The 14,594-nt window shown below is 33.2% G+C and overlaps 1 protein-coding gene across 2 annotated transcripts; it reads right to left on the bottom strand.

Moving 5' to 3' along the window:
- Window positions 1–267: 267 nt before the first annotated feature.
- Window positions 268–9,303, bottom strand: LOC141677106 (eukaryotic translation initiation factor 2A). 2 transcript variants are annotated; one of them, XM_074482860.1, is made up of 13 exons: window positions 9,113–9,302; window positions 8,646–9,000; window positions 8,048–8,234; window positions 7,718–7,952; window positions 7,558–7,626; window positions 6,835–6,936; window positions 6,681–6,721; window positions 4,332–4,465; window positions 3,793–3,856; window positions 3,612–3,708; window positions 3,414–3,532; window positions 994–1,016; window positions 268–782 (listed from the first exon to the last, which is right to left on the bottom strand). In XM_074482860.1, exons 1-13 carry the CDS (start codon window positions 9,144–9,146, stop codon window positions 692–694), a joined length of 1,551 nt encoding a protein of 516 aa, XP_074338961.1. In that variant the 5' UTR covers window positions 9,147–9,302; the 3' UTR covers window positions 268–691. The 2 variants fall into 2 exon arrangements, with proteins under 2 accessions (XP_074338961.1, XP_074338962.1); XM_074482861.1 differs by lacking the exon at window positions 7,558–7,626 and having other exon boundaries at window positions 6,835–6,924; window positions 9,113–9,303.
- Between the last annotated feature and the right edge of the window lie 5,291 nt (window positions 9,304–14,594).

Below are 14,594 nucleotides of genomic sequence, written 5' to 3' on the forward strand. Positions count from 1 at the left end.
ACTTAGTAAAGCAGGTCCAACTGACTCCTCATACAATTCTCCTAACAACATAAAAAAGAGGCTACTTGGCTATAGATTTTTTTAAACTAAAATTTATAATAGTATTCCATTTCATTTTTTTCATAATTAGGCCTATTTACCCTAACAATCATAGTTGTGAAGAAAAATGAAATAGCTAGGCAACTTCGACATATGCATACTTATTTGTAGGCCAAAAAACTATTGTCAAGCCAGTCTTAATTTGCTCCATAAATGAGACTTGGAAAAAATATGAGAACCTGAAAAGAGCATGTCCAGGTCTTTGCAGTATTCCTGCAATTAAAAAATTCAGAAATTTCTTCATGATTTTAACTTTAAACCAACAGCTAAAATAAATAAAAAAAACTGTTACAGACATGGTCATTTTCAGTAAAACAACCTAAAATTTACTACAACCTACAAATACAAAGCAATCGCTTACAACTGCTTTCCTCTAATGGTATCATGTTAAGAGCGGAGGAAGGATTAGAAGAGATCAAAAAAACTGCTAGATAAATCATCTATCTCAACCGAATAGAGCTTGAGGTCATCATGGGGGAATTGTAATTTCAAGCCATTGTCGAATTCCTGACACCTACGGGAATTCATCGAAGGCTAGGTATTCAGGCAAGCTGTGTCGTACACATACAGAAACCACCATTCAGCAATTCGATTATGTACTGCTGCCACCAGCTTCAGCAGCCTTTTTCTCCCTCTGCTTCTCCCTCTTTTTCTTGTTTTTCAATGCATTTTTGCTTAGTTCTCTGTTACAATGAATGAGATAAGCAACAGAAACAGTTTAAACTTTAAAACAATAACAGGGAACCCCTTTACTGCTTAAACCTTTATTATATTCAATGTTTTACAGTTCACTTCATAAGAAAATTTCTGTTTATCTTCACTTATGAGTTTAAGCATTGTTATTATATACTTCAGATTATAGAAGACACAAAGATGTGGATCAAGTTTACTTACGCGGAAGGGCCGCCTCCAAATAGCTGTCAGTAAGAAAATGTGGAACTAATCAGTAACAATATTGAAACACAATAATCGGATACATAAGGGCTAAAACAGTTGCAGGTTATCACTTACATATAAACTTAGAATGTTGATGGAATAGTGTTCAAATATAAAACCGTTGTTTTGCATTTTCGGATGTATCTGGAAATAATTTTATACATTCATATATGCCAACTAAACCAAGACTCTCAATTAGAGCTGGCAATTCGTTCGTTTCATGTACTTTTGTATCGTGTACTTTCGTGTTTCGTATCATGAATGCCTAACCCAAACCCGAACCGTTAAGGATTCATTTCGTTTCGTGTTCGTGTACCTTCATTTCGTGTACGTTTCATTCGTGTTTCGTGTAATTTAAAATTAGTAATAAATATAAAGATAAATATAATTTATATTTAAATATTTTTTTTTACTAGTCGAGTTTTAAGTTAATAAGTCACACAAACTCAAGTGCATCCAAGTCTTGTAAAATTTAAATTTGAATCTATTTTGTATCTATTTTTTGTAAAAATTATATGTAAAATATTATTGTAAGATATATGTATTTATATAATTATGATAAACAAATATATTTATTTATTTATTTCGTATACTTTTGTTTCGTGTCGTGTACCAAAGGGTAAACCCAAAACTGACACTAAATTCATCTGTGTATTTTCGTGCTCGTGTACCAAAAATTTCAACCCAAACCCATTATTTTTGTGTTGTTTGCGTATCGTGTTATCGTGTCGTGTACAAAATTGCCGGCTCTACTCTCAACACACTATTAAGTACATAGACAATTAGTGAGTTTGTGTTTTACATTCAATCCTTCATACCTAAGCTAAACAATCGAGGTAACTATTAATATTATTTGATAGGTTTATCAACCATCTTGAAACATTGCAATAATTGCATCTTTGATTGGACTATAACCCACGTAATGAGGTAAGAGCCGAGTAAAAACATTAAATTTTTCTTGAGATCAGGCCCCTACAAGCACTTAGTATTAAACCTACTGTCATAGGCTCATTCAATACACTCCCATTTTTACACATCCTGTTGCATTTGTTTGGCTGGGATGGATGGATTTGTGGATGAAGCAAATTTGAACTATTTCATAATTACCTTATCCTCTATTCGTTCCACAAGTACAAACTAAATTCCATTCCTTTTAATTTATACATAAATTCATTCATTCCTTCAACACACACATTTAAATCAATCTTCGTGCAGCATTTTGAAAACAAAGATTAAATAACTGGGAATAGCAACTAATTTTACAGCCTTTGATGAGGCACTAGGGCAAGAACATGAATGATACTTGAAAATAAAATTCCATTTCTTAATAAAATTTAAATATCATTTCATTTACCTCATGACGTAGTATATATAGAAAGCATGACAATGAAATTATAATACCAAACTTGACAAGACTATTCATCAACTCTCTTCATATTTGAAAATTAGTTAACCTTTTTTTGGAAGAAGTAGCCTACAATACAAGGCAAAGATTAAAAAATAGCTAATCGTGTTAGTTTCATGTTAACTGGTACACTAATGCACTTGACATTTTAGACACCTATGTACTTAGTAGGAGCATGTTCCCACATCCAATCACCGGAGATAAGTTACCCGGACTCGGTTATGGGTGTCGGATACGGGTGCCGATGTCATACTCTTAGTTTTTAAAAAAATTAGGATTCGTGGATATGGATCCAAAATTGGACACGGGTGCGGGGATTCGGCATATAATCTTCACATAAGAGAAATTATACCTACTTTTTGTACATTACATTTGTAAATTCGTGTCTTTTACCACATAAAGTAAACAAATATATAATTTTTTGTCATATTTATAACATAAATCAAAACGATAACATGAAATTAGTAATCTGTCGACATCCCTCCCTAGAATTAAGAGCATTAAGTTGTTGTGAGGCATTGTAAATCATTTTGAACCAGATTTCTTAAGATCAAAGTGTTCGGTTTACATTTGAAGGATCCGACTCAGATCCCATAACCACACCATGTCATGTCCGATGGACACGGCCACGGGTATGAGGGTAAACGGTGAAGAGTCCGGGTCACTTAGACCGGAATAATTGTTACTAGAATATGCAGATATCTATGGCTAACAGCTCTATGTGAAGCATTGTGTGTAACTATCTGATATTTTGTTTGTATTGTATTAGGTCTTACTACTACACAAGGAAATGTAATTGTACATCATCTTTCTAGATGTAAAAAATTCGTTTTCTAGCATTTCTAGTGCTTCATTTAGGGCTTTCAAACCGTGGCTATCACTTAAACCCTCACCTCCAAGAATTAGAAAATACTATTAATTCTCCATTTATAGAATAAACCATCCAAGAAACAGAGAAATCGGCACTCTTTACCTCTGCCTGCACTGCAGCTGCACTCTTAGCATGAGGTGGCCGATATGCTGCAGGTTTTTGTACAGCAGGATTAGTGGATGTAGATTTCGTGGATGTTTGGGAAGATTTTGGTCCTTTGGCTGCAAAAGGGTACTATAAGAAATATACAATTAATCGGAAGATGTGCAACTTTTAGAGAGTCAAAACAGCAGAAATAACCTTGTGTTTTGGCATCTCCAACTTTTAAGGAATCTATAGACTCCGCAAGGTCTGCAATTTCACCAAAACTATCAGGTGATTCAGGTTTCCAGTCAACCTATGATAATAATTAAGCACGCCATATTAGAATAGGCCAGCAGCAAATCAGATAAAATCAGAAAACTATAATAAAAACGCTGACCTGATACAATTTGTCATACATCTTCTTGAAATGCATTGATCCATTGTGATGAAAAATTTTAATTCTATAAAGAGAACAGAAATACAAAATTTATCACTTGTGCTCAGAACAGTTCACCTAGACGAGGGCAACCCCTTCTGCTAACATGCATAGACGACAATCACAGTGTGGAAGAACCAGAGAAGATAAAATGACCTTTACAATGACATAATATTATTTGAAAGTGGAGTGACCTTCGATCTACTATACACAATAGCATCTCAAGGAGTAACTATTTTTAAATCAATGTCACTTATCTTTGGCAGACAACAAAAACCAACATGCATTTTCAAGGTTTAAAAGCTATAATAAGATTTCTACCAAAACACTAAAACTTCTACCAATCAATGTGGTTATTTAACAAATAGTGATCAATTAAATAAATTTACAAGCAGCAGAAGTTCACTCTAGACTATTATCATGTACAGAAAATTGTGCTTGCAATTTGCATACTTTCAAAATTGACATTTAAGCCCTGCCCTTCTTTAAACAAAACTTACCCGTTGTCAACTTGCATTCTAGGAGCAGTTGTTGCAGTTAGAAAATAGCGTCCATCTGGAGACCATTCACTTGTCACCGACCATTCAGCCTTTGTAGTTCCAACCTTCTTTTTCTCAACATAGTCCCAGAACACCTGATCAAATAGCCAATACATAGCTGTTACAAAAGAAAACATGAACACACATATAGAGAGAGTGACTGAATAAAAATTTTCCGGTGTTCTAATTCATCTTGTCATAGCATACAGTAGACGACACCTATGAAAAAGACATTAGCAAATGAGAAGTCAATTAGGCAAAGACTTAATTTTTAAGAGAGGTTTAAAATTAACCTATGCATTATGGTTCTAGGGAACTGAGAAATAAAGATTAACTACTTACTTTGAGATCTTTAATTGTACCTTCTTTCCCCAACTCTAAACTACTATTTTCCATTGTCCTCTAAATAGGGGACACTCACAGTCCTAAGAATGCCAACCCCTATAAAACTGTTCACTTCCAAATTTGTCATTCTGAACAAACTGGAATGGTTAACCTAAGACCAACTACAACATCCTACAGCATCATGAACAAAAAATCTCGATAATTCTAATCTACAGTATTTAGTAAAAGATGGAGTTAAGATTATGTCATATCCCTCCCAGGACCAACTAGAACATCCTAAAGCATCATGAACATACATTCTTGATAAGAACATGGAGTTGAAATTATGTTATAACCCTCAACAAATAGTTTCAAGATCAATGAGATGGTACTATTTATGAAAACCAAAAGGAATTCCATATGACCTTGCAGACATTTCAGCTTTTTTTGGGTTCTAGGGGGTTTGAGAAGAGAATGGTTAAATATAAAAAAACTTAGCGGGGAAAATTTTAATAAGGGTTGAATTTAGGAGGGCTTGGAGAAGGTTTCTACTTCAACTAATTTAAGTATTTGAAATGAAGTTTCCAACACCCGGCTTGGGGTGTTACAGAGAGTTGAATATTATATGTTCAATTATATCTTCTATCAATCAAATCTTATAATTTGTTCATACTAAAAATTTTAATCAACAAACACAAATACACATAATTATAAAGGCATGGATAAACAAGGCTACATAAATATATAAATATATATATACATATCACTGTCAATTTTTATACATGTGTATGTGTGTATAGATGCTTAAACATGTGCCATCATAGGTGACCTGCCAACTGGAAATTTTCAAAGTTGCCTTCATTTCAATGTTTATTTATATATATGTCTGCGTTTGTGTCTATGTATTTATTGTATACATGCATGTATATGTGTGTGCAAGAGGTCTTTGTAAATATTAGTACAATCCTTATTAAATCCAAAGACTAGTCGAACCAAGTCGGATGAGTAACTTCAAGAAGACTGGTCGACAAAGAGGGAGCACGAGAGCGAGCTGGGAGAGGGAGAGGCAAAGACTAGTCGAACCAAGTAACTTGAGTAACATCAAGAAGACAGCCGACAAGGAAAGGGGTAGAAGAGTGCGAGAGGGAAAGAGCGAGCTGGGAGAGGAAGGGAGAGGGAGGGAGAGGGAGGGAGAGGGTCCAAACCAATAAGTCAATAATCAACTTGACGACTAATCGTCTTCGTAATAACCAAGATAATTACTACAAAAAATGATGTAACTCAGTTATGCTAGTTCAGATATATTTAGGAAATCTGAGTTCAAATCTCCTCGAAAAATTAAGGAAAGTCAGTCGGTCAGTCCAGATATAGCATAAGTCCAGATATAGCATAAGCTGTCAGCTTTATGGTTGTGTGCAAAGACGCATGGTCCAATCAGATGACATTTCTGGTAAGTAAATTTAACTGGCCCGCTTATAGGGCGGCCACGGTGAGGTTCAACTGGCAGGATTGGCCGGAGCCAGTTTCAAAAACTATGCTTTAATGTATTTATCCCCCACACTTTAGTATATTTATCATTTTTAAGGTAGAATAAAGTAAAATACTAGCGTAAGCCAAGATTATCCCCTTTTCACAAGCCAAACAAAGCACATTTCTTTTGCAAGCTGGAACCTTGTGATCTACCCGAAATTTTCACTAAATTGAAGCCTAAAGCCCACGATATGAGAATTTTACTTAAATGTAGAGGGACGTTCTGTGTCCTTTATAAGCTAGACTTGGAAGGAGAAAGTTTCAAAACCAACAAGACATTATATAATGTACTCTTTGTAATGCTTGTATAGACCAAAACTAGAGGAGCAGATCATTTTCATACATTAAAAAAAATCGAAATGATCACATACGTCTGTACAAATTTATTATGTAATACTGATATACTAAAAGCTCATTTATAAAGCATTAACTATTTAAAAAAATAATCAAACTTACCATATCCCCAGGTAAATTTCCGAAACCTGCCAAACATAAAACTGTATACATGTATATTAAGGACACGCAGTACTGACAATGTAATGTGAAGTTTCCTAGTAAGCACTACACAATGTGCATAAGAAAGTAAGTTGCCTTGTGTAAAAAAGGATACACTTCCCTTTCGGGTTCCAACGGATTGTGTTGTATGGGCCTGTCCCAAGTTCTAGTAGCGGATTGCACTTCTTGTCAAACACAGTTGCTACTGCAGGCATAACTGAAATATGTTAAGGAAAACCTGGACTAGAACAAGCATAGAGCCGATCCTTTACACACACTCAGATATTTATACGCAAATAATGATTGTACACACAAGTAGATGACAATGCAAGAATGCAGATATCAATTAAAATTAAAGTGGAAACTAATCAGTGCACGACTTTTAAAAGGATGAGGAAGATATAGGAAATTATCACCTTTTCAGTTTCACACTTAATGCATTTTAGTCTTGTAATTCATTACAATATAAAATACTATGCAGTATGCACAACACTGCAATGCATGGGTGGTCAGAAAGTTAACGGCTTAAAATTATAGGCGCCCAACTTCTAATAACTAAGTGTGAACACTGGTAAATGCCATATTTCAATTTTTATCGATGCAATTTTAGTAAATATTGCATTCAATACTTTGTAAATATGAGCTTTGTCGTCCAATAGGCAGGTGAGTTGCACAAGGAGTAGGTTGCAAAAGCCTCCAATTGCTAAAATGTATGCTAATAAGATTACTTGTTTAACCTGGTTATAGTAAATTTAGCCTTTAACTATAAAAATATTATTTGAAATTTTCGTTTTTACTATAATCATCACTGAGGGGCCAGAAAGACAGAGAAGGATACACCCATAAACAACAGAAAATTCCTTTCCCGAAAATGACCAACGAACATCATGCACAGGACCCTCTTTACCTGAAAGCGCCTCAAGCAATATTATAGTTAGAAATAGAACTCTATAGTACTTCCAAAAGAATGTGTTTAACAATCATAAAAGAAAACATACGAAGAGGTACAAGTCCATCATGGGTCCCATCTGTTGTTAAGTAATTCAACTTTGTTTCTCCGTAGTAACTCTGATTGGTTTTATCAACATCTGACTGAACTAAAACCAAGAGTCCAGTAGAACCATGATTCCAATTTAATTGCACGGTCGAACACCGGAAGAAACTACGTCTAGCAACAGGTTCGCTCTGTGTATCCTTTCCACATGTAAATATTTGAACACTAGCAGGCATTCCCTATAAAATCATTAAACAAAATATTCAGTCAAATGGAAGACGATCAATTTATTAATTTCCCCTATATTATCATGCCCAAAGGTTTAGATACAAACCTTGGATTCCGGAACAAAAGCTGCTAGATGAGTCCCTGGTCTCTTAGAAATTTCTACCCCGGCAATTCCAGGAACTCTAATCCTCTTCACAATCCCCTTTGTAAAATCTGTGGCATCAAATATTTGGACCTCGTTGGTGGCCAAACGACATGCCACAGCTTCATCAGAACTAAACCTTATAGAAGGCCTTCATGAACATCAATAAACAATCAAAACATGTGACAAAAGCATGTGGATATATTCATACCCAACAATAATAAGAAAAATCTAGAGTACAACACAATATCACTAATTTAACAATTTCTCGACCAAGAACTATAACTTAGCTAGGAAAATCAGAGAAACACGCTGATGCAGGAATACAATCAAAAACACAAATTTACAAAACAAAATGAAAATGATAAGAAAGAAGATTCCTAACTCAGTAATTCAATTAAACATCTGAAAATAAAAAAGATGAAGATTTCAGAGAAGCCCAAAACTAACACTAGAAAATAAGAAAGCTGCTCCAATTTAATACATCACATAAATATATAAAAACATAGCAAGCAAAAACCAAACACATACATTTCACATCATAATAACATTCAAAGTATACCATGTAGTCTTGGTCATATTCTTCTGAAACAACTGATAAACAGCATCCCCTGACCCAACATTCCACAAAGTAACATTTTTCTCCTGCGGAGACGCGGGTTTCTGGAAAGTCTGAAGATAAGTCCCACACGGAGACAATGTAGCAGCAAGTGTATGCACCACATCAAAATTCCTAATTTCTTGAAAGCTTGTAGTATCATAAATACATATGCCAGAATCAGACTTAATCACCATAAGTCTAATCCCATTTTCACAAAAACTTGCACTGCTACAAGCAATTTTATCAAGCTTTATACTTGGTATTGAATTGCTGAAAGGTGGGCCATTCCAGATAGTTAAGCCACTTGATTCTCTAACTATACATACACAAATAGATACAACTAAGATTAGTGACAAAAGATTATTGATTATAGTGACAAAAGATTATGGATTATAGAGACAAACACTGTTCAGATTCTTGATTATTACCTGAAATTTCCAACTGGGGTGATGAATCTGCCATGAAAAACAGGAGGGGTTGTCTTGAATTGAGGTTGTTTTTTCGACCAAAGTCTCAATATGTGTATCAAACACTCTCTGGTCACCTTCAGACTACTAAACCTAGCAGTCAATTAAGTAATACATAAAAAGTTGCTCTTTCATTTTGGACGATAAGTCTACGGAATAAACTATAAAGGTAGTTTTACAATTGTGTTTTACAGAATTAGGAATTTTTGCCCGTGCGCTACGCGTGTTACCAAAAAAAGTATTAATTTTATTATTTTTAATGATTAGTATCTGTTGTTGGAGGAATTTCGTAACAACACGAAATCGGAGGGTTGCTGGAATATTAGAGCAATTTGTGTGTAGTTGTGAGATTAGGGTTTATGAAAAAGAGGGGCTGGACTTGGGAGGTGTCTCGATTTGTCTCGTTGTATCGGATCCCTTTGCCAAGATGCCTGCGTACCAATTTATATTGGATCAAGTCTACGCAGTTCTGTGAAATTTGGGTTTATCCCTAAGAGACTTTAGGGATAAGTTTCGTTAATGTGGTAATTACCGATTTTATCTGATTTAATCTGAGCGTTGTGATATCTTCCTGATTTGAAGAATATCGTTGAGAGATATTTTCCGTTATTGATTTATTGAGATTGATTCTTTCCTCGTTTCGGAGAGAGGATAACTTGGGGCTTAAGCAATTAATTATTAGCCGTAATTAATAATTAACAAATTACGAAATTATTAAAAAGTATTTGTCATGCCAAAACGTGGCATAACAACTACCCCCCAGTTCTTCAGTGTAGCTTGCTGCAGTGGAGAACTAAATATTCTTCAATCGCTGAAACAACTAAAAATCGGAGTTTAGTAAATAACATAGAGCACCTTCGTGCTCAAAACAATTATGCGAATGCACGTGCGAGACCATGCAAGATCTGAAAAAGATACATATTTCCCTTGTTTGTGGTTGTGCGAGCACAAATTTATAAATCCATTGCGAACAATGATGTTAAGTTGGACCTTGACGTACACACTTCAAGATAGATATAACAGCCGATTGTAAAATTGTATTATTGAGGTGAACTGCTAGTATTATATGAATGTAACAAGATCAACAAACATGCCTTCAGCAAAAGATAAGGCGGAACTCCCGACCTTCAATCTCTTTCTGTACTTAAGATAAGGTGAGCTCGCACCTTGAATCTCTTTCCATACTTGAGATAAGGTGAGCTCATACCTTCAATCTTTCCGTTTGTAATCTTTCTGCCTATCTAGGCGTAAGGTGTCAACAATACAAGTTCACAATCGGTAGTGTATATCATTCCAAGTGGTTGTCTCAGCTACCAAACATAGCAATTCCCATTCACAAGTTTGAAAATATTTTTCGACATATATGTATTATCGCGACAGTATATGCAAAATATTTTAAACGCAATTCAAACATAATAAATATGCCAATTTAAAATTGTCACGATATTTATTTTTCCCAAAAATAATGCTCTTTCTTAAATATTTTCCCAAAATTATGCATCTCGCATATATAATTTATTTTTCCAAAAGATGCAGCTCGTACGATCTTCTAAAAATCCACAATTCTCTCAAATAAATATCTCGTACGATTTTTTCCCAAAATATGTGTGCCGTCCAAAATTAAGATGACGCAATAATTTTACAATCATAAAAATATGTGACTCGCACGAATTTTATCACTAAATATTTTTCTTATAAAAAATTAGAAGAAAAACATAATATCTATGCATTCATCACGTAATAATAAATTTGCAGAAATAAATCAGGAGAAGAAAAATCTTATCTTTATTTTCCGCTTCTAACATGCTGTGAATTTCCGAGTGTCACCATTTTTCTATGGTGCGTTTCAGTGTTCCTCAAGTTTTTTATCCTTTTCTTTTTCCTGCTGGCCCCGCAATCTCAACATGACATGTTCATTCGTCATTCTTTTTACTCCATGGTTGCTTCCCTTTTTTTTTATTTCTCCTTGTCCGCCCGTGTATATTACCTTAACATGTCCGTCCGCGTGTGACTACAAACGCCTGATCGTTGGGTTTTCTTAAATGCCACGGGTCGCTCCATGTTAAATATTATTTTTTCGCCAAGTTTGCATGCCGCCGTTGGGTCTTGTTATTCATCATGAGACTGCCTTTGCTGCACCATATTGCACCGCCTGGACTCCGCTGAATTGTGTGTTATTGTACATCCATATAGGATATATCTGCCACGAGCCCCTTTTTTTTTCACCATCGGTAATTGACTATCGATCCCCCATTGTATGGATGAACCATAAACCCACGAGTTTTGTAATATTATTCGTCCTCCTCGAATAATAACCCCTCCTTCTAGCGCCAAATGTTGTTGGAGGAATTTCGTAACAACACGAAATCGGAGGGTTGCTGGAATATTAGAGCAATTTGTGTGTAGTTGTGAGATTAGGGTTTATGAAAAAGAGGGGCTGGACTTGGGAGGTGTCTCGATTTGTCTCGTTGTATCGGATCCCTTTGCCAAGATGTCTGCGTACCAATTTATATTGGATCAAGCCTACGCAGTTCTGTGAAATTTGGGCTTATCCCTAAGAGACTTTAGGGATAAGTTTCGTTAATGTGGTAATTACCGATTTTATCTGATTTAATCTGAGCGTTGTGATATCTTCCTGATTTGAAGAATATCGTTGAGAGATATTTTCCGTTATTGATTTATTGAGATTGATTCTTTCCTCGTTTCGGAGAGAGGATAACTTGGGGCTTAAGCAATTAATTATTAGCCGTAATTAATAATTAACAAATTACGAAATTATTAAAAAGTATTTGTCATGCCAAAACGTGGCATAACAGTATCAAATAAATTATTTTACCATTTTTTTTTATAATTTAAATATTTTATTTTTTACCGGAAATCATATTGTTGAGTTTAGATAAAAGTATCTCAAATAATATTGCCACGAAAAGTTGCGATATAATGTTAGTTTTGTTTTTTTGTTGCTAATATAAAAGAGAAAAATAAAAATTTCAAATTAGACAATAACATAAATTAATTAATGTGGTTTAATTTTATGAAGAAAATGTATAGATACCAAATTATAGCCAAATTGAAATACAATTGACACATTTAATATTATTTTATCATGCACCAAAAAGTTTCGGTTATTATTTTTACTACAACTACAAAGTAACTATCACTTGAATACAAATCGTAGTTATTATTGTTATTCACCGTGTCCATTTTATTACTTCCTCCTCTATATGCACCCTTAAATCATTAATTTTTTTCACATATGATATTATATATGATATTTTTGTGTATATATTTAGGTTTGTTGAACATTAGTAATGAATGATTAGGTAATTGTTCGAATCTGATTTTATTCATCCATGCATATTCTTCATATCATAGAATCAAATAGTTATTAAGTAAACATATAATGATTTAACAATTATAGATGAAAATGAAGTATATTTAAAACTTGGGGATTGAGTTTGAGTTGAAAGAATACTTTGTACCAAATGTTACAATAATACATTTGAGCAATCCATAGAATAGTTAAACGCAGAACAAACATGTTGTAATCCAACTTGTACTTATAATACACATATAATGTCTGTATTGTGATATAGGTATTTGATAAATACAGTTTGGAAGAAAAAATTTGAGTGTTACATCTCATGGAGGTACATATTTGTTGTTTTGTTAATTTACATGCAAAGTGTTTATCAATTAAACTGCAACAACCAAGTACGATCTGACAACATTTTATGATCTTGTAGCGGAGGATTTGGAGAAGAACAAAACAGAAAATGGGCAAGATGAAGATGTAAACGATATATTTTGCATTTGATATATTAATGTAACACCTTCATCTGTCCCAAACTTCCTTACAGGACTAAAGTCTGCCTTCTTTTTTGTTGTTGTGTGTAGATGGAAATTGAATGTTTAGATGTTACACGATTCATCACTATTCTCAATCCTTATTAAGGTAATAATAATATTATGGTACACCTATATGTACATCCAAGAAATCACTATATGTTAAACAAATGTATAAGATATCCCATAATTTAATGGCTTAGAAATATGATGATCTCGTACTATGTCAAATAAACATTTTTAAGTATTGTTGAAATAAAATATTTAAGTTATGTATAAACAAAGTAAGCTTTTATTTGGCAAAAAAAAAAGTAAGCTTTTTTTAATTTTCCTTATGTATATATATAGGAAATTTCCATGGAGACCACTATTTAATCGGAGATCACATATGTTCTACAATCAAAATACTATAAAATATATTATTTTGTGAAGTATGTTCTATGAATATCCCCAATTTATTAAAATTATATAAATATATATATATATATATATCTTAATATGTATATTTGAAGTACTAAAATATGTATATTTAACAAAAAATGTGAATTAAAAAATAATACAAAATTTTGTAGTTCACAATTTCGGTCATTATATTTTATAAAAATCAGATCATGTCAATTTTTTGCTTAAATATTTTCTCAATGATTTTGAAATTTGATTAAAATCAAAATAAGATATTTATTGATAATTACACATCGTCGTCTTTGACGATGCCTCGTATTTTGTCACTAAAAAAAGTATAATAGAGAATAAATAATAATTTTAAAAATTGGAATAATATCAAGATAAGATATATATTGATAGTTTCTCGGCATCGTCGAAAATGACGTCTCATATTCTCCAACTAAAAAGGTATGAAGAGGATATACAATAAATTTGATATTGGAATAAAATTAAAATAAAATATTTATTGAATGTTTCTCGGTTTCGTTTTCGAGATGTCTCGTATGCTATAACTAAAAGGTATAATCTACTATATACAATAATTTTGAAATTAGAATAAAATCAAAATAAGATATTAATTGACAATTTCTCGGCGACGTCTCATATTTTGTAAATAAAGAGATATAAAATAATTTGAAAATGGAGTAAAACTAAAATAAAATATTAATTAATAGTTTCTCAAATTTCTTTTCAACGCCGCCTCATTTTCTATCACTGAATATTTTAAATGTAGTGCTAGGTCCCCAAAATTGGTTTCAAAAATGAGTTTCAAAATTATGTGTCATTAGTGATGTGGTAATTTAGCCTATTCTATTTGGAAGGATTGATGTGAATGCATGAGGCTCATCTTATTTAATTATGCCATAACCAATAAACCCGTGACACATGAAATTTTGGAATGGTTTTGGGATTCAATTTTGGGTACCTAGCATTTCTAATATTATAACAAAGGATATACAATAATTTTGAAATTAGAATAAAATCAAAATAAGATATTTATTGACAGTATCTCAGCGTCGTTTTCGATGACACCTCATATTCTGCAACTAAATAGGTATAAAAGAGGATATATAATAATTTTTTAATTAAAATAATATATTAATTGATCGTTTATCTTCTTCACATTCGACGACACCTCGTATGCTATAACTAA

This window comes from Apium graveolens, chromosome 8, assembly GCF_009905375.1.
Source record: "Apium graveolens cultivar Ventura chromosome 8, ASM990537v1, whole genome shotgun sequence".
Classification (NCBI taxonomy): domain Eukaryota; kingdom Viridiplantae; phylum Streptophyta; class Magnoliopsida; order Apiales; family Apiaceae; genus Apium; species Apium graveolens.

What these genes read in the sequence shown, in the direction of transcription:
- LOC141677106 (XM_074482860.1), bottom strand. Translation starts at nt 9,146, where the DNA reads ATGGCAGATTCATCACCCCAGTTGGAAATTTCAG. An exon ending in ACCCCAGTTGGAAATTTCAG is followed by an intron (nt 9,001 to 9,112) that starts GTAATAATCAAG and finishes GTGTATGTATAG; the next exon opens with TTAGAGAATCAAGTGGCTTA. An exon ending in CTTTTGTTCCGGAATCCAAG is followed by an intron (nt 7,953 to 8,047) that starts GTTTGTATCTAA and finishes ATGATTTTATAG; the next exon opens with GGAATGCCTGCTAGTGTTCA.